Consider the following 19,483-nt stretch of genomic DNA (forward strand, 5'->3'; position numbering starts at 1 on the left):
TTATGAGGTCTACCTCCAGAAGTTTCGTGACTTGTAGATGAAAGCTACAAAGATGGATCCCACTACTCTTTTGGGGTTTTTCGTAGCTGGTTTACCTGACTCGTACCGATTACAGGTTAAAAATAACAAATGTAAAACATTGGACGAGGCCATTCATTCAGCTCGTATCTATGATGATACGATGGTCTCTTCCAAGTTGAAACCCGTTACCGAGCAGGGGAACAAGTATAAAAGAAAGTTCTCCGCACCTATGGCTAACACGACTGAAGGCAAGTCTTCGGACCAACCTTCGAAGAATTCCAGTTCGATACCAGCGAAGAAGAAACGACTCCTTAGGGCTTTAGAGCTCAAGAAGGAAGGACGTTGTTTTATCTGCGAAGAAAAAGGACACATGCGTAACGAGTGCCCGAAGCAAAAGGGTACCAAGTCAAACGCAGGACCCAAGCCAAAGGCAGCTAACCAATTGTGTTTGACAGGTACGTCAATTACTGTACTTTCTCGCTCTAGTACTTGTTCTGATTGTGTATTCAATTCTAAGGTATTTGGCATGCATGATCTTCTCCGAGTTTATGGAGAAGTGAATGGCCATAAAATTCACATTCTGTTAGACCCTGGCAGTTCGCATAACTTTGTTAACTACAAACTTGTGCAGAAATTGAGTCTTGATACGACACTCAGCGACCATACCTATGAGGTACGTCTATCTGCGGGAAGACAAGTTTGGGATCGCAAGGTGGAGATGCTTCCAATCCAGATTCAGGACTACAAAGATACTCTGGAATGCTATGTCATGCATCTGGAAAATGTAGACTTGTTATTAGGGATTGAGTGGTTTAAGACTCTTGACGTCCAGATAGATTGGTCTAGTCATATTTTTTCTTTTCAGCATAGGAACACCAAGTATAGTATTTTAGGTGATTGTATTCATCCCTCTCAGGGACCTCTTGTAAATACAATTGATTTTGAAAATATAATGAATTCTTCTTTGTATACCGCTTTCCATTGTATATTGATTCCACTTTCTTCTTTTCTCATCCCTTCCATGGATGTGAATGAATTAAGTGTGTTTGAAAGCAAAGAATTACAGAAGATACTTGATTCGTTTGAAGATGTATTTCCTAAGGAACTGCCATCGGGTTTACCACCTGAACGGGCAGTAGATCATCGTATTGACTTGATCCCTGGTGCTCATCCTGTGAGTATTCCACCTTATAGGATGAGCCAAGCTGAGGAAGATGAGTTGACTAAACAACTTGAAGATTATTTGAGGATGGGCCAGATCCGTCCAAGTAAATCACCTTGGGGTGCACCTGTGTTGCTTAGGAGAAAGAAGGACAATACTTGGAGAATGTGTATAGATTATAAAAGATTGAACAAGTTGACCATTAAGAACCGTTATCCTCTCCCTAGATCAGATGACCTAATTGATCGGTTAGCAGGAGCGAAATATTTCACGAAGATAGATTTACGTACTGGCTATCACCAGATACGTATTCATGAAAGGCATGTCGAAAGAACCGCCTTTCGGACTAGGTATGGCCATTACGAGTTTCTCGTATTACCTTTTGGGTTAACCAATGCTCCAGCCACTTTCCAGCAAATGATGAACGATCTTTTTCGTGAACATTTGGGAAAATTTGTGGTGGTGTTCCTGGATGATATTTTGATATATAGCCGTACTCTTGAGGATCATGTCAGACACCTCACGATTGTCTTATCTATTTTGAGACATAATCGACTATATGCTAAATTGAGTAAATGTGAGTTCTTTATGACCGACATCATTTACTTGGGACACAAGATCACTAGAGATGGATTGAGCATTGACTATGACCGAGTTCAGAAGGTTTTGGACTGGCCGATACCGCGAACAGTGAAACAACTTTGTTCTTTTCTCGGTTTTGTTGTTTTTCTTCGGAAATCTGTACGGGAGTACTCTCGGCTCACACTACCGATGACCGACTTATTGAAAGGTCGTGGATGTAAGTCAAATCAGCCTATCACTTGGAATAATGATTTGGATATGGCCTTCAGACTTTTGAAAGATAAAGTCAAGGAAGCACCTATCTTAGCATTGCTTGATCCTAGTCGGCCTTATGTTCTTGAAACTGATGCCAGTGACTATGCTATCGGGGTTGCTTTATTTCAAGATGGTAGACCGGTTGCTTTTGAAAGTAAAAAGCTAGACGACACTCAATCTTGTTGGCCAACCCTTGAGAAGGAGCTTTATGCTGTGATTCATGCTCTCAAGGTTTGGAGACATTATTTATATAGCTCCAAGTTTGTGGTATTGACTGATCATTAGTCAATCAAGTATGTGTGTGATGCGGATGATTTGAGAGGCAGGAAAGCTCGTTGGGCAGAGTTAATGCAAGATTTTGATTTTGAGATCCGTTATCGGAAAGGGTCCATGAATAATATTGTAGATGCGCTTAGTCGGATTAGAGGTGAATACTTTGTCGTTCCAGAAGATCCAGGACGGGAGCTCATTGATTGACCAAGACTCGGTGACTGAGCAGTCTACTATTCAGGCTGCAGGAGGTCAGTGGATGATTCGGAATGGTTTACTATTCCGTAATGACAAAATTTGTGTACCACAGATCCCGGACATTAGGTCCAAGGTTCTGAAGGAGTGTCACGACGCCCCTTCTGTTGGACACCCTGGGGTACACATGACACTATCGTTAGTGAAACACACTTTTTATTGGCCGAAGATAAAAGGGTATGTAAAAGATTATGTTCTCAAGTGTCAGATTTGTCAGGCAAATAAAGCTGAACGCTTTAGACAGGCTGGGTTGTTGCATCCTTTGCAAATTCCAGGTAATAAATGGGAAAGTATTTCCATGGATTTTATTACCGGATTGCCAAGAACACATCAAGGCCACGATTCTATTTGGGTTGTGGTAGATCGGCTGACAAAAATGGCTAGATTTTTACCGACCTGGAAGACTATTACAGCTACGCAATTAGCTCGGCAGTTTATCGAGCAATTATTTAGACTGTACGGGTTACCGCCGCAGGACATAGTCAGTGATAGGGACTCTAAGTTTACGAGTGATTTTTGGAAACTTGTTTTCGAGAAGTTGGAAACAACTTTGAATTTGAGTTCCTCTGATCATCCTCAATCTGATGGCCAGACTGAAAGAGTGAATCATATTTTGGAGGATATGCTTCGAGCATATGTATCCAAAAGACAGAGTTCATGGGAGGATTATCTTCCTATGTTAGAATTTGCATATAACACTACTAAGTATATGAGTACAGGGTTTAGTCCTTTCATGCTTATGTATGGTTTTCAACCTAGATCACCTGTTACCAGGGTTGCAGGAAACGACTGCGCCGCAGGTGGAAACGCCGTTTCAGCGTTTCTTGCAGCGGCGAACGTTTCTAATACGCGGAAACGTGCAAGAAACGTTACACGTTATTTTTCTGCCACGTGTTAAATCGCCTCAATAATTAAATTTTTTTTTTGGGCTTTTTCGTTTCGCGTAAGTGACGCGTTAGTTTTTTAACGCGTAGAATTAAAATGCGTGTTCTCTGCGCGTTGCGTCGTCTCTGCGCGTTGCGTCGTCTGGCGCCATCGTCGTCTGTCAACAATGCGAAGCAAGACTTGGACCAAGCATTGTCTACATAAATGGGCAGACCACTTCAGCATTTGTACTCTCTTTCTCTCTCTCTCTCTCTCTCTCTCTCCATCACCATGTCTGCCTCCAATGTCACTGGAGAAACAGTCTGAGGGTAGAAATCCTAGGAAAGAGTGCTTCTGCTTTGATTGTGCGCCACGTACTGTGATCTTTGAGCATTGCAAGTGTCCACTTATCATTAGAGGCTATCTATCCCTTGACCACGCCATCCGAGAGAGAGCCCGCAAGTGCAAGTGTCCGAGCATCATACTCTTACCAGAGTGGTTGTGTGCTAACAAACAGGACACTGCTTTTCCACCAATCACCCGAAGGAGAGCACCGCTATTTTCTTGAACTTCGCCACAATATGTTTTCCTCACCATCTGCTTCACAAGGTCCTCCACCAATAGGGTTTCGGGTAAAAACACCACATTCTCCGGAGCCTTTATGGAAGTACGTGACAGAGAAAGGTGCATTTGGTAAAGGTGGGACCGAAAAATGGGCTTGCTCATTTTGTAATCGAGAGTTTGGAGGATCCTATCCTCGTGTGCGCGCACATTTGTTGGGGATCACAAAGGAGGGGATCCAACTTTGTTCGAAGGTTTCACCAGAAGACAAGGCACGTATGGCTAGAGAAGAGCATGAAAGTGCTAGCAAAAAGAAGCAGAAGATCACTCATGCTACACATGCGTCCGGGAAGCAATCCTTGTCGCAGCCTTCGGTGGAAAGTATGTTTCAAAATGCGTCTAGAGAAGAAGTGGACGAGGCAGTGGCTCGCTGTTTCTATGCTAATGGTTTGTCCTTTACTCTTGCCCGTTCTCCATACTTTCACTCCATGGTTTCTGCTATTTCTTCTTTTGGGAAGGGTTATAAAGCCCCAAACTATGAGAAATTGCGGACCACACTCTTGGAGAAGGAGCGAGAAAGAGTGGCTACTTCCCTCTGTCCAGTGGAGGCAAGTTGGGCGGAGTATGGCTGCTCCATCATTTCAGATGGGTGGACAGATACAACGAAGAGGCCTTTGCTTAATTTCATGGTGTCAAACTCTCATGGAGTATTGTTCAAGAAGTCCGTGGACACAAGTGGGAACCAGAAGACAGCAGAATTCATAGCGCAGCTTCTCAAGGAGATTATTATGGAGGTTGGCCCTAAAAACGTGGTTCAAGTGATCACAGACAGTGCAGCAAATTGCAAGTTGGCCGGTCAACTCATCGAAGAGGAATTCCAGCACATCTTCTGGACTCCTTGTGCAACTCATTGCTTGAATCTTTTACTCAAAGACTTATCTATAATTGAGTGGATGAATATAGCTATAAACAATGGTAAGAATGTGCAGCAATTCATAGCCAATCATGATGCTACGAGGGCAATGTTTAGCAAGCATTCCAAGCTTAAGCTCATAAGAGCAGGCGATACCAGGTTTGCCTCAAACTTCCTTATGCTCCATCGACTTGCCAAGGTGAAGGAACCCTTGAAGCATCTTGTCACAAGTCAGGAGTGGGAGAAATGGAAGAGCCAAAGCAATGCTGCTCAGGAGGTAGAGGATCAAATTCTTTCAGCTGCATTTTGGGAGGGGATTGAAAAATATGTAAAGGTTTGTTGGCCAATTATGGCCATGCTTCGCATTGTTGACAGAGACGAGCCATGCATGGGCTTTGTGTATGAGGGCATTGACCAGGCACTTGAGAAAATCAAGGAGACGCTCTTGGAGTATACAAGTGGTGAAGCAATGCACGAAGAAATTCGTGCAATTGCAGAATACAGGTGGAATATGCTTCATTCTCCCCTTCATGCCACTGCCTTTCTTCTCAATCCTATGTTGTTCTTAAAGAATGCACATAAGGATAAGGAAATCATGAGAGGATGGAGGTATACCTTGGACAGGATATGTCAGAATGCCAATGAAAGGACTATCTACAAGGCTCAATTGGCAAGGTACATTGGGAAGCAGGATGATTTTGCAGACATTGACGCTCCTGGGGACATGCTAAAGTTATCTCCTGTTGCGTGGTGGCAAATGTATGGTGTAGGTACTCCTCAATTGCAAAGATTAGCTATAACTCTCTTGTCTCAAGTTTCGAGTGCGTCCGCTTGTGAGCGGAATTGGTCTACATATGGCTTCATACACTCCATCAAGCGCAATCGCCTTGGCCATAAGATGGCAGAGGATTTGGTATATGTCCATAGTAACCTCAGGTTAACCTCTCGAAAAGATTCATCATATAAGATGGGTCCATGTCATCAATGGGATGTCATAGAAGAAGATCCCATAGATGAATGGTCTGAGCAACAAGTTGATGTAGAAGACTTGACTCCAATGTCTTGATCTATGAAATTTGAGATTTCTTTATTCTTTTTGCCTATGTCAATTTTCAATATAATGTTCTTTAATGTCATGTTAAAACTCATCCTACCCCTGACGTTTCCTACTACCTATGCTCACCGTCTCCTTTGCCGTTTCGACGTTCGACGTTTCCTTGCCAGAAACGTTTCGTGTGACTTAGCCTATTACAGTAGGATTCTCAGGACTTCAGCATGATGCAGCACGTAATTTTTTGCAAGATATGCAGGAAATGTTACAAGTTGCAAAGGAATCTATTAGAAGTGCTCAAGACCGAGACAGGTTTTATTCTAATAGACATCGTTCACCTAGAGAGTTCTCTGAAGGAACGATGGTGTATTTGCGAGTTCCGAAAGATTCCGAGACTTTACGGACAGGTAGATCTCCGAAATTATCCCCTAGATATTGTGGACCATTTCGTGTTACATGACAGATTGGTTCAGTTGCATATGAATTGGATTTGCCTTCTCATGTGAAAGTTCATTCTGTATTTCATGTCAGTAGACTTAAGGAAGTACTGGGTGGAGCAGATCAGTTAGTTACTCCTCAAGAAATCATAGATGTCCAGGACATGACATTTGTTCCGCACGAACCTGAAAAGATTCTTGGCTTTCGTGAACGAAGATTGCATCATATGCTTATCACGGAATACAAGATCAAGTGGAAGGATCGTGTTGAGGAGGACGCTACATGGGAGACATTGACTTCTCTTCAGAGAGATTACCCTGGCTTTTTAGTGAGCTCAAGAGTGAGCTCTTAGAGGAAGGGGAGTATGTCATGTGCACAGTGGGTATCTACCGTGTGCTATATGCATGCAAGACTAGTTTCGAGGCTTGGGGAAGCTTGGAACTAGGCAGGCTGATTGATGAGCCGAGTTAGGGAAATACTAACGGGCGGGCACCCAAGTATGGACGGGCGGGCGGCCAAGTGTGGACGCCCGATGACCGGCCAAGAGCCTATAAAAGGGTGGCCAAGGTTAGTTATTGGATATAGAGAGTCTCGCGAGTTTGTGAGAGCTCTATGGTCTAGGAGCCTGGATCTAGTGCAGACGTGCACCTGCTTTATGCAGCCGAGGCCGGCAGCAATCTCGAGGCCCGCGAGGGCAGCTTCGTGGCGGTATGGGACGTCGCGAGGAGGAGATTGGTCGGTACGTCAACCTAGTTAGCTCAGCTCGTGGCTCGGTGGGGACAGCCAAGACTGTGGGCTCGCCCACGGCTGTCATGGTTGGGAGGTGACTCAGGCCTGCACCCCCTTGCTTGTTTGTTTGTTCGTTTGTTTGCAGGATTCGAGTTCGAACCAAGATCGATCACGAGGGGATCCGTGGGGATTTGACACCCCCTTGGAGTATTTTATTACCCAAGGAGAATAATATCATGTACAAGCTTTGAGGGCCTTACTCTCCCCACGTGAGATGCCGGATTATCCATATAGAAATGCCATAACACAGCCCAAGACGAGGCAACCAAGCCGGAACATAGGCTGTAGAAATGCTGAGCCAACAATATAATCCATATACCTCCGTGTGGGTACTGATTCTTCCCCAAAAACTACGGGTCTTTATGCAATAGAGCTGGTACATAATCCATATACCTCCGTGTGGGTACTGATTCTTCCCCAAAAACTACGGGTCTTTATGCAAATAGAGCTGGTAGGCACAAGAGCCAATTGTGTCTCAATCACCAATATCAATGAGATAATCATATGCCAATGAAAATCACTAACCAGGTGCTAAGACACTTAAATAAGTGCCATGCACAAGAAACTAGTGCCTCGCACAGAAACATGTGCTATGCACACAAACTGGTGTCATTCAAGAGCACAAACCATGGTGACAGAAAAGTTGGTTCTCCATAGTTCTGGCAATCCTTTCTCCCAATCCGAACAGTTTCCATGTTCTCCCATACAATCCCAACTCTGATCAACAAGCATGGTGTGGAAACAATGAAACACTCACTCCACAATCGCAACATGAATCCACGTGTATGGTGGAGTGTTCATTGAATTGCCCTCTCACAATCGCAACATGAATCCACATGCATGGTGAGATGAACAATGAACCTCTTGGCCTCTGTATGGGGAGATAGTGATTCTAATATGGCATAAAGATAAATAAATCCATGTTCCAAATAAATGGGCGAGACAAAACAGTCCCATAAGTCCAGATATGATAATCCATGTCCCAAGTAAATGGGCGAGACAAAATAAGTCTCCTGCCAACAAGACATCGGTCCACATGACCCTTGGCATAGACATAAGTCCCGTGCCAACCAGGCGTCATGTCCACTTTACCACTTGCACTTTGTGTTGGTACTCTGACCACACACCTTGGATGAGAGGTGGGCTCAAGTAACAAGATAAAACAATCACTCGCAGACATAGATAACCTGGTATTCCATAAGCATTTCTGCGACACATAGTTTATAGGCATTTCGGCCACCAATAGTTTGTAGGGTAGAAACAACCTTCAAGAGAGCACGTAGGACAAGAGAACACTACACACGACATGTTGTGCTCAAAACTACCCTTTGAAGTGCCCATGTTCCCTTCCATCTGCTCTCTATTGTTTCACCCACACATGGTAGAAACAATCTTCAAGAGAGCACGTAGGACAAGAGAACACTACACAGGGTATGTGAACAATGAGTTTCATAAGTCCAATGCATCCCAAATAAAGGGAGCCAAAAAGAATAATCCATAAACTTGAGGATAGATCCGAATCCCTAGAAAAGAAGTCCAGGAATCCATAGACCTGTATACCATAATCCTTGTATACCATAACTCTTACCACATACTCCGTGCTAACCACACACCTTCGAGTAGAGGCGGACTTTATCCATAAAAGCATCATATCCATGAGATATCCAAAGATTTTTTCTCTATAAACTCGGACAGATTCGTCCATAGAAATTGCTTGTGAAGCCCAATATCTATATAAATCTCGTCCAAGAAAGAAATCTCCATAGATATAATCCATCCCAATAAAGGGAGCCATAAACAATGTTTCCTTGAAACCATGTCAAGGCAAACAACACCACCATTCTCCTTGCATGGCTATACAAGGGTTAGTGAACATCAAAAATACTTCATAGTAAATAGCAAAAGCACCAACTTTGCAAACTCAAAGTATACTTAGCTTTTCTTTGCCAGGTTGATCGTGAAGCCAAAAGAAATATCTGGTCACCATATTCTTTAGATACCCTGAGATATATCTCCATATAGCTTGCCTGTAAGCTTGATAATATAATCCGTAATATCCATACGGAAAGAGTGCTAAACGTGTGCACATAAAGCCAACTCCATACTTCCAAGATAAATTTTGTGAATTCATAAATCCTTAGATCAACAAGTTGTCTACTGCTCAGGCTCTTGCTTCATAAGCTATGAAGCGGCTGGCCATGCTTAACAGCAATGATGGTAAGTGTGGTTCCCACTTGAGATCTTTTCTCTTCCTTATTGATAGAAGGAAGCCTCCGCTTCCAAGAAAGCCTATGCTCTGATACCAATGTAACTCGCGGCGGGTGCCTAGGGGACTAGGGTCTTTGACACACTTGTTGATACCATCAATGCATATTAAAATATTTAAATATGGCCACAACCTTAACATATATCCATCATCATCACTTTGCATGAAACATAAAAGCTGGACAAAACATCCACTAAATGCTGAAAGTGGAGCTTGCACGTGTGACACCGCATAGAGGCCGGAATGGGCCGACCCCCCCCCCCCCCCCCCCTTGGAGTATTTTATTACCTAAGGAGAATAATATCATGTACAAGCTTTGAGGGCCTTACTCTCCCCACGGGAGATGACGGATTATCCATATACAAATGCCATAACACAGCCCAACACGAGGCAACCAAGCCGGAACATAGGCTGTAGAAATGCCGAGCCAACAATATAATCCATATACCTCCGTGTGGGTACTGATTCTCCCCCAAAAACCACGAGTCTGCATGCAATAGAGCTGGTACAACAAGTACAACTCTCCATTCAGCCGGTACAGTAGGTACCAATGGCTGGTACAGCCGGTACAGTGGCTGGTAGAGCAGGTACAGTGGCTGGTACAGCCGGTATGGTGGCTAGTACAGTAGGTACATCAAGTACAAATGCTGGTATAGCATGTACAGTGGCTGGTACAGCAAGTACAGAAGCTGGTACAACCGGTACAATGGGTGGTACAGCAAGTACAGAAGTTGGTACAGCCAGTACAAGGGCTGGTACAACAAGTACAATGGCTAGAAATCATAATGAATGATTAAATACGCTTGCCTTCAGTATTTCTTCATGATGGAAGCCTCCAAAACAGTCCCCAACAGCCGATATTCTTCATGGGCAGCCTTCAAGAGAGAGAGAAACAGAGTAGCCATCATTAGGGCAGCTTGTAACGGTGGTAGAGGCTAGTTGTGCAGCAAGAGAGCCTCCATTAATGAAGAGAGAGGGCTCCAATTTATAGATTTGGGCCTCCCATGAGCTAAAATGGCAAGAGAAGGCTACAATGACAAGTGGAGAGCCACACAATAGCTGAAGTGAAAGTGTGAGGCCACTTGTCTCACTTTGATCCACTTTTTAACAAGTGTCAGGTCACTTGTCTCACTTTGGTCCACTTTCTTGCCACATGTTCCAATCTAAGAGATGGGTCCTTCCATAAACTCTCTCTCTAAAAATATCCCAACTGGTAGACATTCTGTCATAGGCACTTTGCCAACTCTTGGTATCTGCTCAATTCCAGATGTAATGACGCGAACAGAATTTCCATGAGAGTCGGGCCAAAAATAGCAACTCTCCTAAATTTTAGGAGTGTGGTCCTTTGTATTCTAGGATAATCCCCCATTCCCAAAGGTTGTACTTTCCAAATATTTAGACATCCTAGAGTCCACCAGACTCTTTTCATACTGGGAAATGTCCAGGCTGGTGTGACAGGTTTCCTAGGCTATGATACCAACTGTAGAACACTTGTGCCTATGTGCTAGGGTTTTCCAGAGATAGGACGAAGAGTGCAACAGAATCACAGCTTCCTACGAGATTTTTGGAAGCAACTGTGGGACAACTTTTGGCCAAGAAAGATCACACTCTTCCTCTGGCAGTTAGCTCACCGTATGTCGGCACTTGATTGGCTTTCTGTCGGCACATTGTGTGCAGTGCAGCCACCCCCTAGAGTCGCAGCGGCACCAGAGGCGGGAAAGACTCAACACACAAGCGAGCCCTCATCCTACAGTTTGCAGGAGAGACGGAGAGGGTCACCTTCATGAGGAAGAGGGTCATAGCTTAGAGGGAGCTCCTATTTTCTTGGATGATGATCTCACGAGGATGCAGCTAGAGCATAGGAGAGCTTGCATGCCACGAGTCTTACACGCGAGGAGAGAAGGCAAGAAGGCCTTCTATCAAGATGTCGGGTCATCATTGATGGCCGGCCCATGGATTAGTGGTTTGGGGCCTATGGGACACAGACCAGGCCACTGACAGAGATACACATGGCAGTATGGAACTGTAATGGTTCACTATGGGTGCAGCCTGGACGACTAGAGCATGTTATGGTGGGGAGAGACATCATACTTCTGATAGAGACACATCAGAGCCCAGAGAGAGGGCTACCTCGAGTAGAGGGATTCCAGTGCGAGTCAGCATACAGGAGGACCACACGCCAGGGTACCTCGAGAGGGTCGGGGGGAGTAGCAGTTCTATTGAGACGGGAGCTACAGGGGAGACTGAGAGTGGTAGCACAGGATCCAAAGGCCAGATACATGTGGATCAACTTACAGCTCTCACAGGACAGGGTTATATACATAGCCCTATGTTACTTTCCTCCATCAGGATCCTCCTATGTCATTACAGAGGACATGCCACAGGAGGAGGAGACAGGAGCCTCGCCATACACTTGTTTGTCAGAGGAGATTATGCATTATTCTACACTAGGGGAAGTATTTCTTACGGGTGACTTCAATGCCCACACATAGAGCAGACAGTGTGAGGTGTATGACTGATGACATGGAGATCCTCCACCCTGTGGATCCAAAGGAGATAGGGGCTAGTCGGGCATCAGAGGACACTGGACCAGACAGAGGACATTATGGGGACCACTTACTAGAGTTGGGAGCTAGGCATCGTCTCGTTATTTATAACGGGATGCTACAGTGGCCGGGATCAGGAGGGTTGACATGCTTCCCACATGGGGGTCATACACGGACCGGAGGCACGGTGGTGGACTACATTATGGGATCTTTAGAGGCATCACAGCTTGTCACCTCATTCTCCATCCCACCTCGTCCTATTGGGGTAGATCATACATACTTGGCATTTTCACTAGCCGGATCACCAATATCACAAGCCCCCCACATACCGACGCCACACACTACCATCTACTTCACACATGACATGGCAGACATATACACTGGCAGAGTAGAGGATGAGCTCCTACTTATGGATCCCCTGGCACCTATGGATACCATTACAGCCCAGCTGGCATCACTCCTACACACGGTTGCATTACAGAGCTTCCCACATCGTGTCCACTCAGGAGAGCCTGCGAGATCTGGGACTATGCCCTAGAACAGATGGTATGATGACGAGTGCAGAGCCCTATACTCACGGCTCCGCATACAGAGAGCCTTGGGAGCCATCACAGAGCAGGAGTTGAGGAGAGAGATGAGGAGACTTACTCGCCGCAAAAGGCGGGCCTTCGCAGAGATACAGGAGCTAGAGATCTTTCATTTCTTCATGAGTAGAGATAGCCCTATCTCATGGCGGCACTTCAGAGAGCCTCGGACACCGACACCCATTGCAGACCCACAGACATGGCACACATATGCAGAGGGCCTATACCATGCCCCACAGCAGCCACCTATACGTTAGCCACAGGAGCCTCGACCTACCACAGCTAGCTTCTTTACCCACTCCATGGTAAAGGAAGCTATCCGCTGCCTACAGCATGGACGGGCCGCCGACCATATGGGCCTACAGGGTGAGCATCTCATATATGTAGTAGATTCTTTGGCTCCTTTTCTTGCACACCTGTTTAACAGGGCACTAGCAGAGGGTTGGGCATCTGACTCGCCCAAAAACGTGCTCATATAATGCATAGATGTCCCATGTCATATTTGCTGGTATGCCAAGAGACTGCAGGCGCTGAAAGAGCCTCTCTCGTGGTACTGTGTCAAATGCCTTGCGGAAATCCACAAACCAGCAATAGAGCTTTCTCTTCCTCACTCTGGCCTGATCAATCATACATCTCAAAGTGAATACATGGTCAGTGGTAGAGAAAGCTCTCTTGAAGCCTGCCTGCCCTGATGAGCGTAAACTTGCTCGCTCAGCAGCTCTTGCTCCAACACTGCACCATAGAGTTTGGCCAACCATAACCGTCCTGTAGTTGCTCGGATGATCGAGCATATCCCCTGTTTTGTGGATTGGCACAATGGTGTGCATCGTCCACTCCGCACGCAAGCTAGCACCATTGGTGTGAAGCAAGGATGCCCACTTTGCCCCACGCTATTTGGGTTATACATTGATGAGGTGGTTGACTTCATTACACGGGGAGGCGGAGATGGAGTTGATCTAGCAGGTACCTCAGTACATATTATGCTTTATGCTGATGATAGTGTATTAGTGTCTGTGTCTCCAGGAGGTCTACAGCAGCATCTACATGCACTCGATTATTTCTGCACACAGAGGGGTCTTACTGTGAACCTTGGGAAAACCAAGATTATGGTCTTTCATACATCGAGATAGGGCAGGAGTCAGCTGATGTTCACTCTCGCAGGACGCCAGGTGGAGGTGGTGACATCATACGTGTACCTAGGGGTTACCTTCTCTGCAGCTGCCATGTGCTTCACCATGGGTTCAGCAGCCAGCGCCAAATTGACACGGGGATATGCAGCATTGGCTATGCTAGAGAGACAGTGCCACTAGGCGCATTTTCAGGAGCCCCGGACGAAGGGGTGGCTATTTGACACATTAGTCACACCGGCACTGATGTATGGAGCAGCGGTATGGGCGCGAGGACTTGCTACCCATTGGTGGACACAGATAGAGAGACCACAGGCCCTCATGATGGCACACATGATACGCAGCAAACCGTCAGTACCTCATGACATTATCCGAGCAGAGTTTGGTGCGCCTCCTATGATGGTAGAGGCCATATTCCAGACTATATGCCTGCTAGACAGATTCAGAGAGATGCCACAGGACAGATTGTCATACAGAGCTTTTGAGGCATCTAGACAGCTGGCTGAGGCAGGAGACAGAGGATCATGGTATGCACAGGTCACACATTGGTTCTCACAGCATGGCCTAGACATGGATCATCTACCAACATTCCAGTATGACAGGGATGCACCACATATCCGTCTCTCTCATAGTGAGAGGAAGAGAGTATTGAGACAGGACCTATGGCAGCTCTATACATGAGAGACATGGATATCACCTACACAGCCTCTTCCACCGAAGATGCTATACTACAGAGATCACTTCATGAGTATCACTGATGGTGGATTTATAGGGAGGCCTAGATACATGGAGGGCTTTTTACCACACGGCTCCTGAGTAGCTATTGGTCAGCTTACAGTCTCATCACATCAATTGGAGATCGAGACTGGCAAAGCAGCACGGATCCCCCGAGAGGAGAGGGTATGCAGATTGTGCAGAGAGGAGGTGGAGAGTGAGGAGCATTATGTATGCAGATGCAGAGCATATACAGCCATCAGAGAGAGATATCCCATTTTATTCAGAGAGTCACATTCCCTACGCCAGATCTTTGAGGCAGCAGACCAGCGCATACTGGGGAGATTCATTCTAGACATACAGCGTCACAGAGAAACATCATTACGGGCTCAGACAGCTCCAGAGGGGGGACGACAGACACAGATTACTACATTTTTCAGAGATCCACCCCACTCCTTGCCCCTACACAGCAGGGAATTACTCTCCAGAGAGCAGACACTCAGAGCCCGCAGGAGACAAAGGACACCTAGCTTTCGGACACCACGCCTATACCAGAGAGAGATGACAGAGATCAGAGCTCAGTTTCACAGAGAGGGTGTGGAGCGATTGGCTCGCTTCAGAGCAAACCCAGGCATGTTCTTCAGGGAGCTGTGGACACCCCCTTCATTGATGTTTACCATTCTGTACCCCCAGTATGGTACAGGATGGAGCTAGCTAGGTTGCATATCATGATTGTATACTCCATGCATATAGCTTTGCATTCTCCTAGTAGTAGAGCTCCATCACCTCCCCCACTCATTGTACTTATTGCACACCCAGATTCAGCTTTTTTAGTTCAGTTCTTTTTCATTTTGTTGGGATGACAGAGGATACCCCACAGAGGTACACTGATTTGTCTCATAGGCCGAGTTCGGTCTTTTGGAAGACGTTAAAAAAATCTCTCTCTCTCTCTCTCTCTCTCTCTCTCTCTCTCTCTCTCTCTCTCTCTCGTACCCCTGCCCCGCCATCTCTTGCCGCCATCTTGTCTCTCTGCCCGCCTAGCACTCTCTCTTTCACGCACCCCTACCCCGCCATCTCTCTCTCTCTCTCTCTCTCTCTCTCTCTCTCTCTCTCAGCGGATGGATTCATACAGAGACCTGGATACATGGATGTGTACATGCCTCACAGTGCGCGAGTGGCGATTGGCCAGCTCAGAGTGTCATCACACTAGCTTGAGATTGAGGCAGGTAGGGCAGCACGGATCCCCAGAGCAGAGAGGATATGCAGACTATGCCAGGAGGAGGTTGAGAGTGAGGAACATTATGCATGCAGATGCAGAGCATATAGTGTCATTAGAGAGAGATACATCACCATCTTCAGTGGACATCCCTCACTCCGCCAGATCATGGAGTCCGCAGACCAGCGCAGATTTGGCCAGTTCTTGTTAGAGACAACGCCACAGAGAGACACTGATATGGACTCATACCACAGGGAGAGGTGGGCAACAGCTCCAGCTCACTGATTTCTTCCAGAGATCTATCCTAGTGCCTACCCTGACACAGGAGGGGGTTACACTTCAGCGCGTTGCGGACCTCCGAGCTAGACGGAGACCGAGAGCACCAGGCTACCAGACTCCCAGACTACATCAAAGGGAGATCACAGAGATACGGGCTTTACATCAGCACCATATCCAGGAGCAGCTAGCTCACTTACACTCACACCCGGAGATCATGCTCCAAGGTATTTTTGCCTCGCCATCGCTTATGTATCACATATTACACCCCCATTATGGTACTGGTTGGAGCTAGACAGATCTGCATTGCATTCTTGTATACCCTACGCATATAGGTTGCATACTGAGCCTCTAGCAGTAGTGCTCCATCCATCACTCCCCCCCACTAGCTCAATACTTTCATAGTTTATTTTATGTTCATTTTGTCCTTTTTTTTTTCTGGACATCCAGAAGACATTGACAATTGTACATTGATTTGTCTCATAGGTCGAGTTCAGCCTCTAGTAGATGTTAATATAGCCTTCTTCTTCTTCTTCTTTCTCTCCCTCTCTCTCTTTCGCGCGTATGTGAGCAACCCTGTCCCTCCATCTCCTTTCCCTGCCCGCCTCCGTCCAGCACCTCAGCCTGCCATTCCATCTCCTTTCTCTGCCTGCCTCCGCCCAGCACCTCATCCCACCCTTCGCTCACCATTCTCTTTATTCCGGCTTGTCTCTCTGCCCGCCTCACGTCTCCGCCCAGCACTCTCTCTTTCACGCACCCCTGCCCTGCCATCTCTCTCTCTCTCTCTCTCTCTCTCTCTCTCTCTTTTTTCGTGAAATGGTGTTTTATATTATATGTAAAAATGTACATCAGCCACATGACTCACACAGAACCTATGGCCCCAAAAAAACCCCCACAAAAGATCCTCTAAAGGATCATGACCATGCAAACCTGTACACTAATAAGAAAGCCTCCTAGCCAAATAAGCATCCCAGATAAAAGCATCAAAGATGAGCCAGTCGAGCCGCCGTAGACCATAACGAAATAACATCTGCATCCAGTAGCTGAGCTGAGAGAAGAGAACAAAACTGCCAAAGTAGCAAACCGCGGATACGTAGAATGTGCCCATGTATTCCAGACAAGGAATCAAAGATGAACCCATTCCGTGTAGTCCAAATATGCCAAAGTCCTGTCCATCTAAGGAAATGGAATATCACAAGGTGACTGTCCGAAGTAATGACTTGAGGACAAATCCCAAATATCCACTGATGAGCCGAAACAGTAGACCTCTCTACTGCCTCCCAAAGGCGAGAGACAAAAGACCAAATCTGACGGGCCACTGGACAACTCATGAACAGATGCATAACTGTTTCAGTGCATGTCGTGCAGAAGAAGCAAGAGGCCAATGTTATTTTACGACGGCTGAGCTGATCCCGTGTAGGTAACCCTCCCATCAACATCCTCCAAATGAAAACCTTACCTTGGTAAGGGAGTTTAGACTGCCAACCACGCATAAGAGTTTTCTGCCACCATGATTTAGACTTGTGCAATCCCCACACCTTATTGGCCTTGGCTGAAACCCAATCTTTCTCTGATACGAGCTTATGATAGACCTGGTTAGTTGAAAGTGATATCAAGTCACCAGATTTACATAGTGCCCAATCAAGCCAAGGCTGATCTGCAGATGGCCGAGGCAATGGAGTAAAAGGCTCAACTGCATGCATGATGTCAACCCAAAGTGGCTGAAATGTCCAAGGAACCTTAAAGTGCTGCCGAATACGACGAAACGAATATGGCCTGTCATGACCAGGTATCACAGCATCTCGGATTCTAACCAAGCCTAACCCGACCATGCGGTTGAGTCATATGCGTGAAGCATCTCTGTCTGGCCAAACAATGACACGCGACTCCACAAATGTTTCGAACTGCAAAGAGTTCAAAAGTAGTCTTTCATGACCAGGATCCCAGCGAGTCAATAGTAGAACTTCATGCCAAGAAAAGAGAATATGCGATAAAATGTGAGATGAGCGAATACGGACAGGATGAGCCGCATTCACAATGTCCCACCATGAAGCCTGCACACGTGTCCGTCCATGTGACAATCCCTCCAACTCAATCAAGTCACGAGCCATGAATACCCAAGGCTGCTAGTGCAAACACATATCCTGAAAAAACGCCCACCTACGCGCCACCATATGCAAGCGGGCATCCAGTAAAGCAGCCCCACCCATTCTTTTGGGCGTCGTAATGTGATTCCAAGCTATCCATGTTTGACCCATAATATTTCCTTGCCTCTTCCACAGCATAAACCGAATGGGAGCAACCAAACGGAGAAGAGATTTGTGTGTCCAAGGTAGCAAAGGCGAAAAAAAGGAAATCATGCTAAGCATAATAACCTGAGCTACCTTAACCCTCACGTGCATAGGCCACCCTTGAGCTTTCCAATACACAAATTTATCCGAGATCCTAGCAGAAATCCAAGCAAGAAGCGCTTGGGGATCCACATCCACACCCACCGGATACCCAATATGACGAACAATGTCTCCTGTATGCACCACACGGCCTTGCCACCCTAATGCCTCAAGATCAAATTCCGTGCATACAAGGAGGGCTGATTTTGTTGAATTTATTTTCAGCCCAGAAGCCAATGCAAAATTATTCCAAGCTTCCATTGCTCGATCTATATTGGCTTTTTCGGCCCTTAGAAACATAAAAGTGTCATCTGCAAGGGCTTGAGCAACCAATTGCTTGCCATGAGGGAGATGCAAACCAACCACTTCAGCATGCGATGCCGTAGCATCTAGGCGAGATAACATAGGATAAGTGGCAATGGCAAAGAAAAGCGGGCTAAGAGGACAGCCCTGCCGGAGAGAACGGGTGATGAGAGAAATACCATCCGAAAGTCCTACATTGAGCATAATCCGCGTGATAGAGCTAGAGCCAAGTAAATGCACCAAATTAGCCATTTTGGGACCAAAGCCCATGGCTGTCATTAACTGAGAAAGGAAAGACCAGCTGACATGATCAAAAGCTTTTTGAAGATCCAGCTGCACCATCACAATCTCTTGCTTCTTTGCCTTGGCATAATCCACTCCAATTTGAACATTAAGAATATTATGCAAAATATTCCTGCCATGCACAAATCCATATTGATATGGATGAATAAGAGTGGGAAGCACCTTCTGCAAGCGATTGGCAAAAATCTTTGTAAAGATTTTATACATAATACCCATAAGTGAGATCGGGCGCCATTGAGCCAAAGAAGTAGGCGAAGGGACTTTGGGCAACAAACGAAGTATGCCCAACTTCCAATCGACAGGCATATATTCCTCATCCCAAACCCTTTGACAAATAAGCATCAAAGACTCTGCAAGTTGATCAGCATATTTTCGGAAATACTCATTTGTCAAACCATCCCAACCAGGGCTCTTTCCCATGGGAAGTTTGGAGAGAACAGCTTCCACTTCCCCTTGAGTAACAGGAGCATCAAGCTGAACCGCCACATCAGGGTCAACTTGATATCGTGCTTCAGCAAACAATGACTCCCTTGCAACCAGGACAGCCGGCGAGACATCCTCTCGAGGGGCAAGCAAATCTTCATAAAACCTGATGCA

At 46.1% G+C, this 19,483-nt stretch overlaps 2 protein-coding genes across 3 annotated transcripts in view; both read left to right on the plus strand.

Moving 5' to 3' along the window:
* The window catches only part of LOC147632894 (insulin-induced protein), a 110,517-nt gene that overhangs the window by 31,251 nt on the left and 59,783 nt on the right, over positions 1–19,483 (plus strand). The window lies entirely within an intron of this gene.
* LOC147632895 (uncharacterized) lies at positions 3,719–6,122 on the plus strand. The gene has a single exon (XM_086807797.1). The coding sequence runs from the start codon at positions 3,991–3,993 to the stop codon at positions 5,947–5,949; it is 1,959 nt and encodes a 652-aa protein (XP_086663923.1). The 5' UTR covers positions 3,719–3,990; the 3' UTR covers positions 5,950–6,122.

Source organism: Cibotium barometz, chromosome 13 (genome assembly GCF_041138505.1).
Source record: "Cibotium barometz isolate CiBa-2024 chromosome 13, ASM4113850v1, whole genome shotgun sequence".
NCBI classification, from domain to species: domain Eukaryota; kingdom Viridiplantae; phylum Streptophyta; class Polypodiopsida; order Cyatheales; family Cibotiaceae; genus Cibotium; species Cibotium barometz.

Coding starts and splice junctions, on each gene's coding strand:
- LOC147632895 (XM_086807797.1), top strand. CDS start 3,991: ATGTTTTCCTCACCATCTGCTTCACAAGGTCCTCCACCAATAGGGTTT.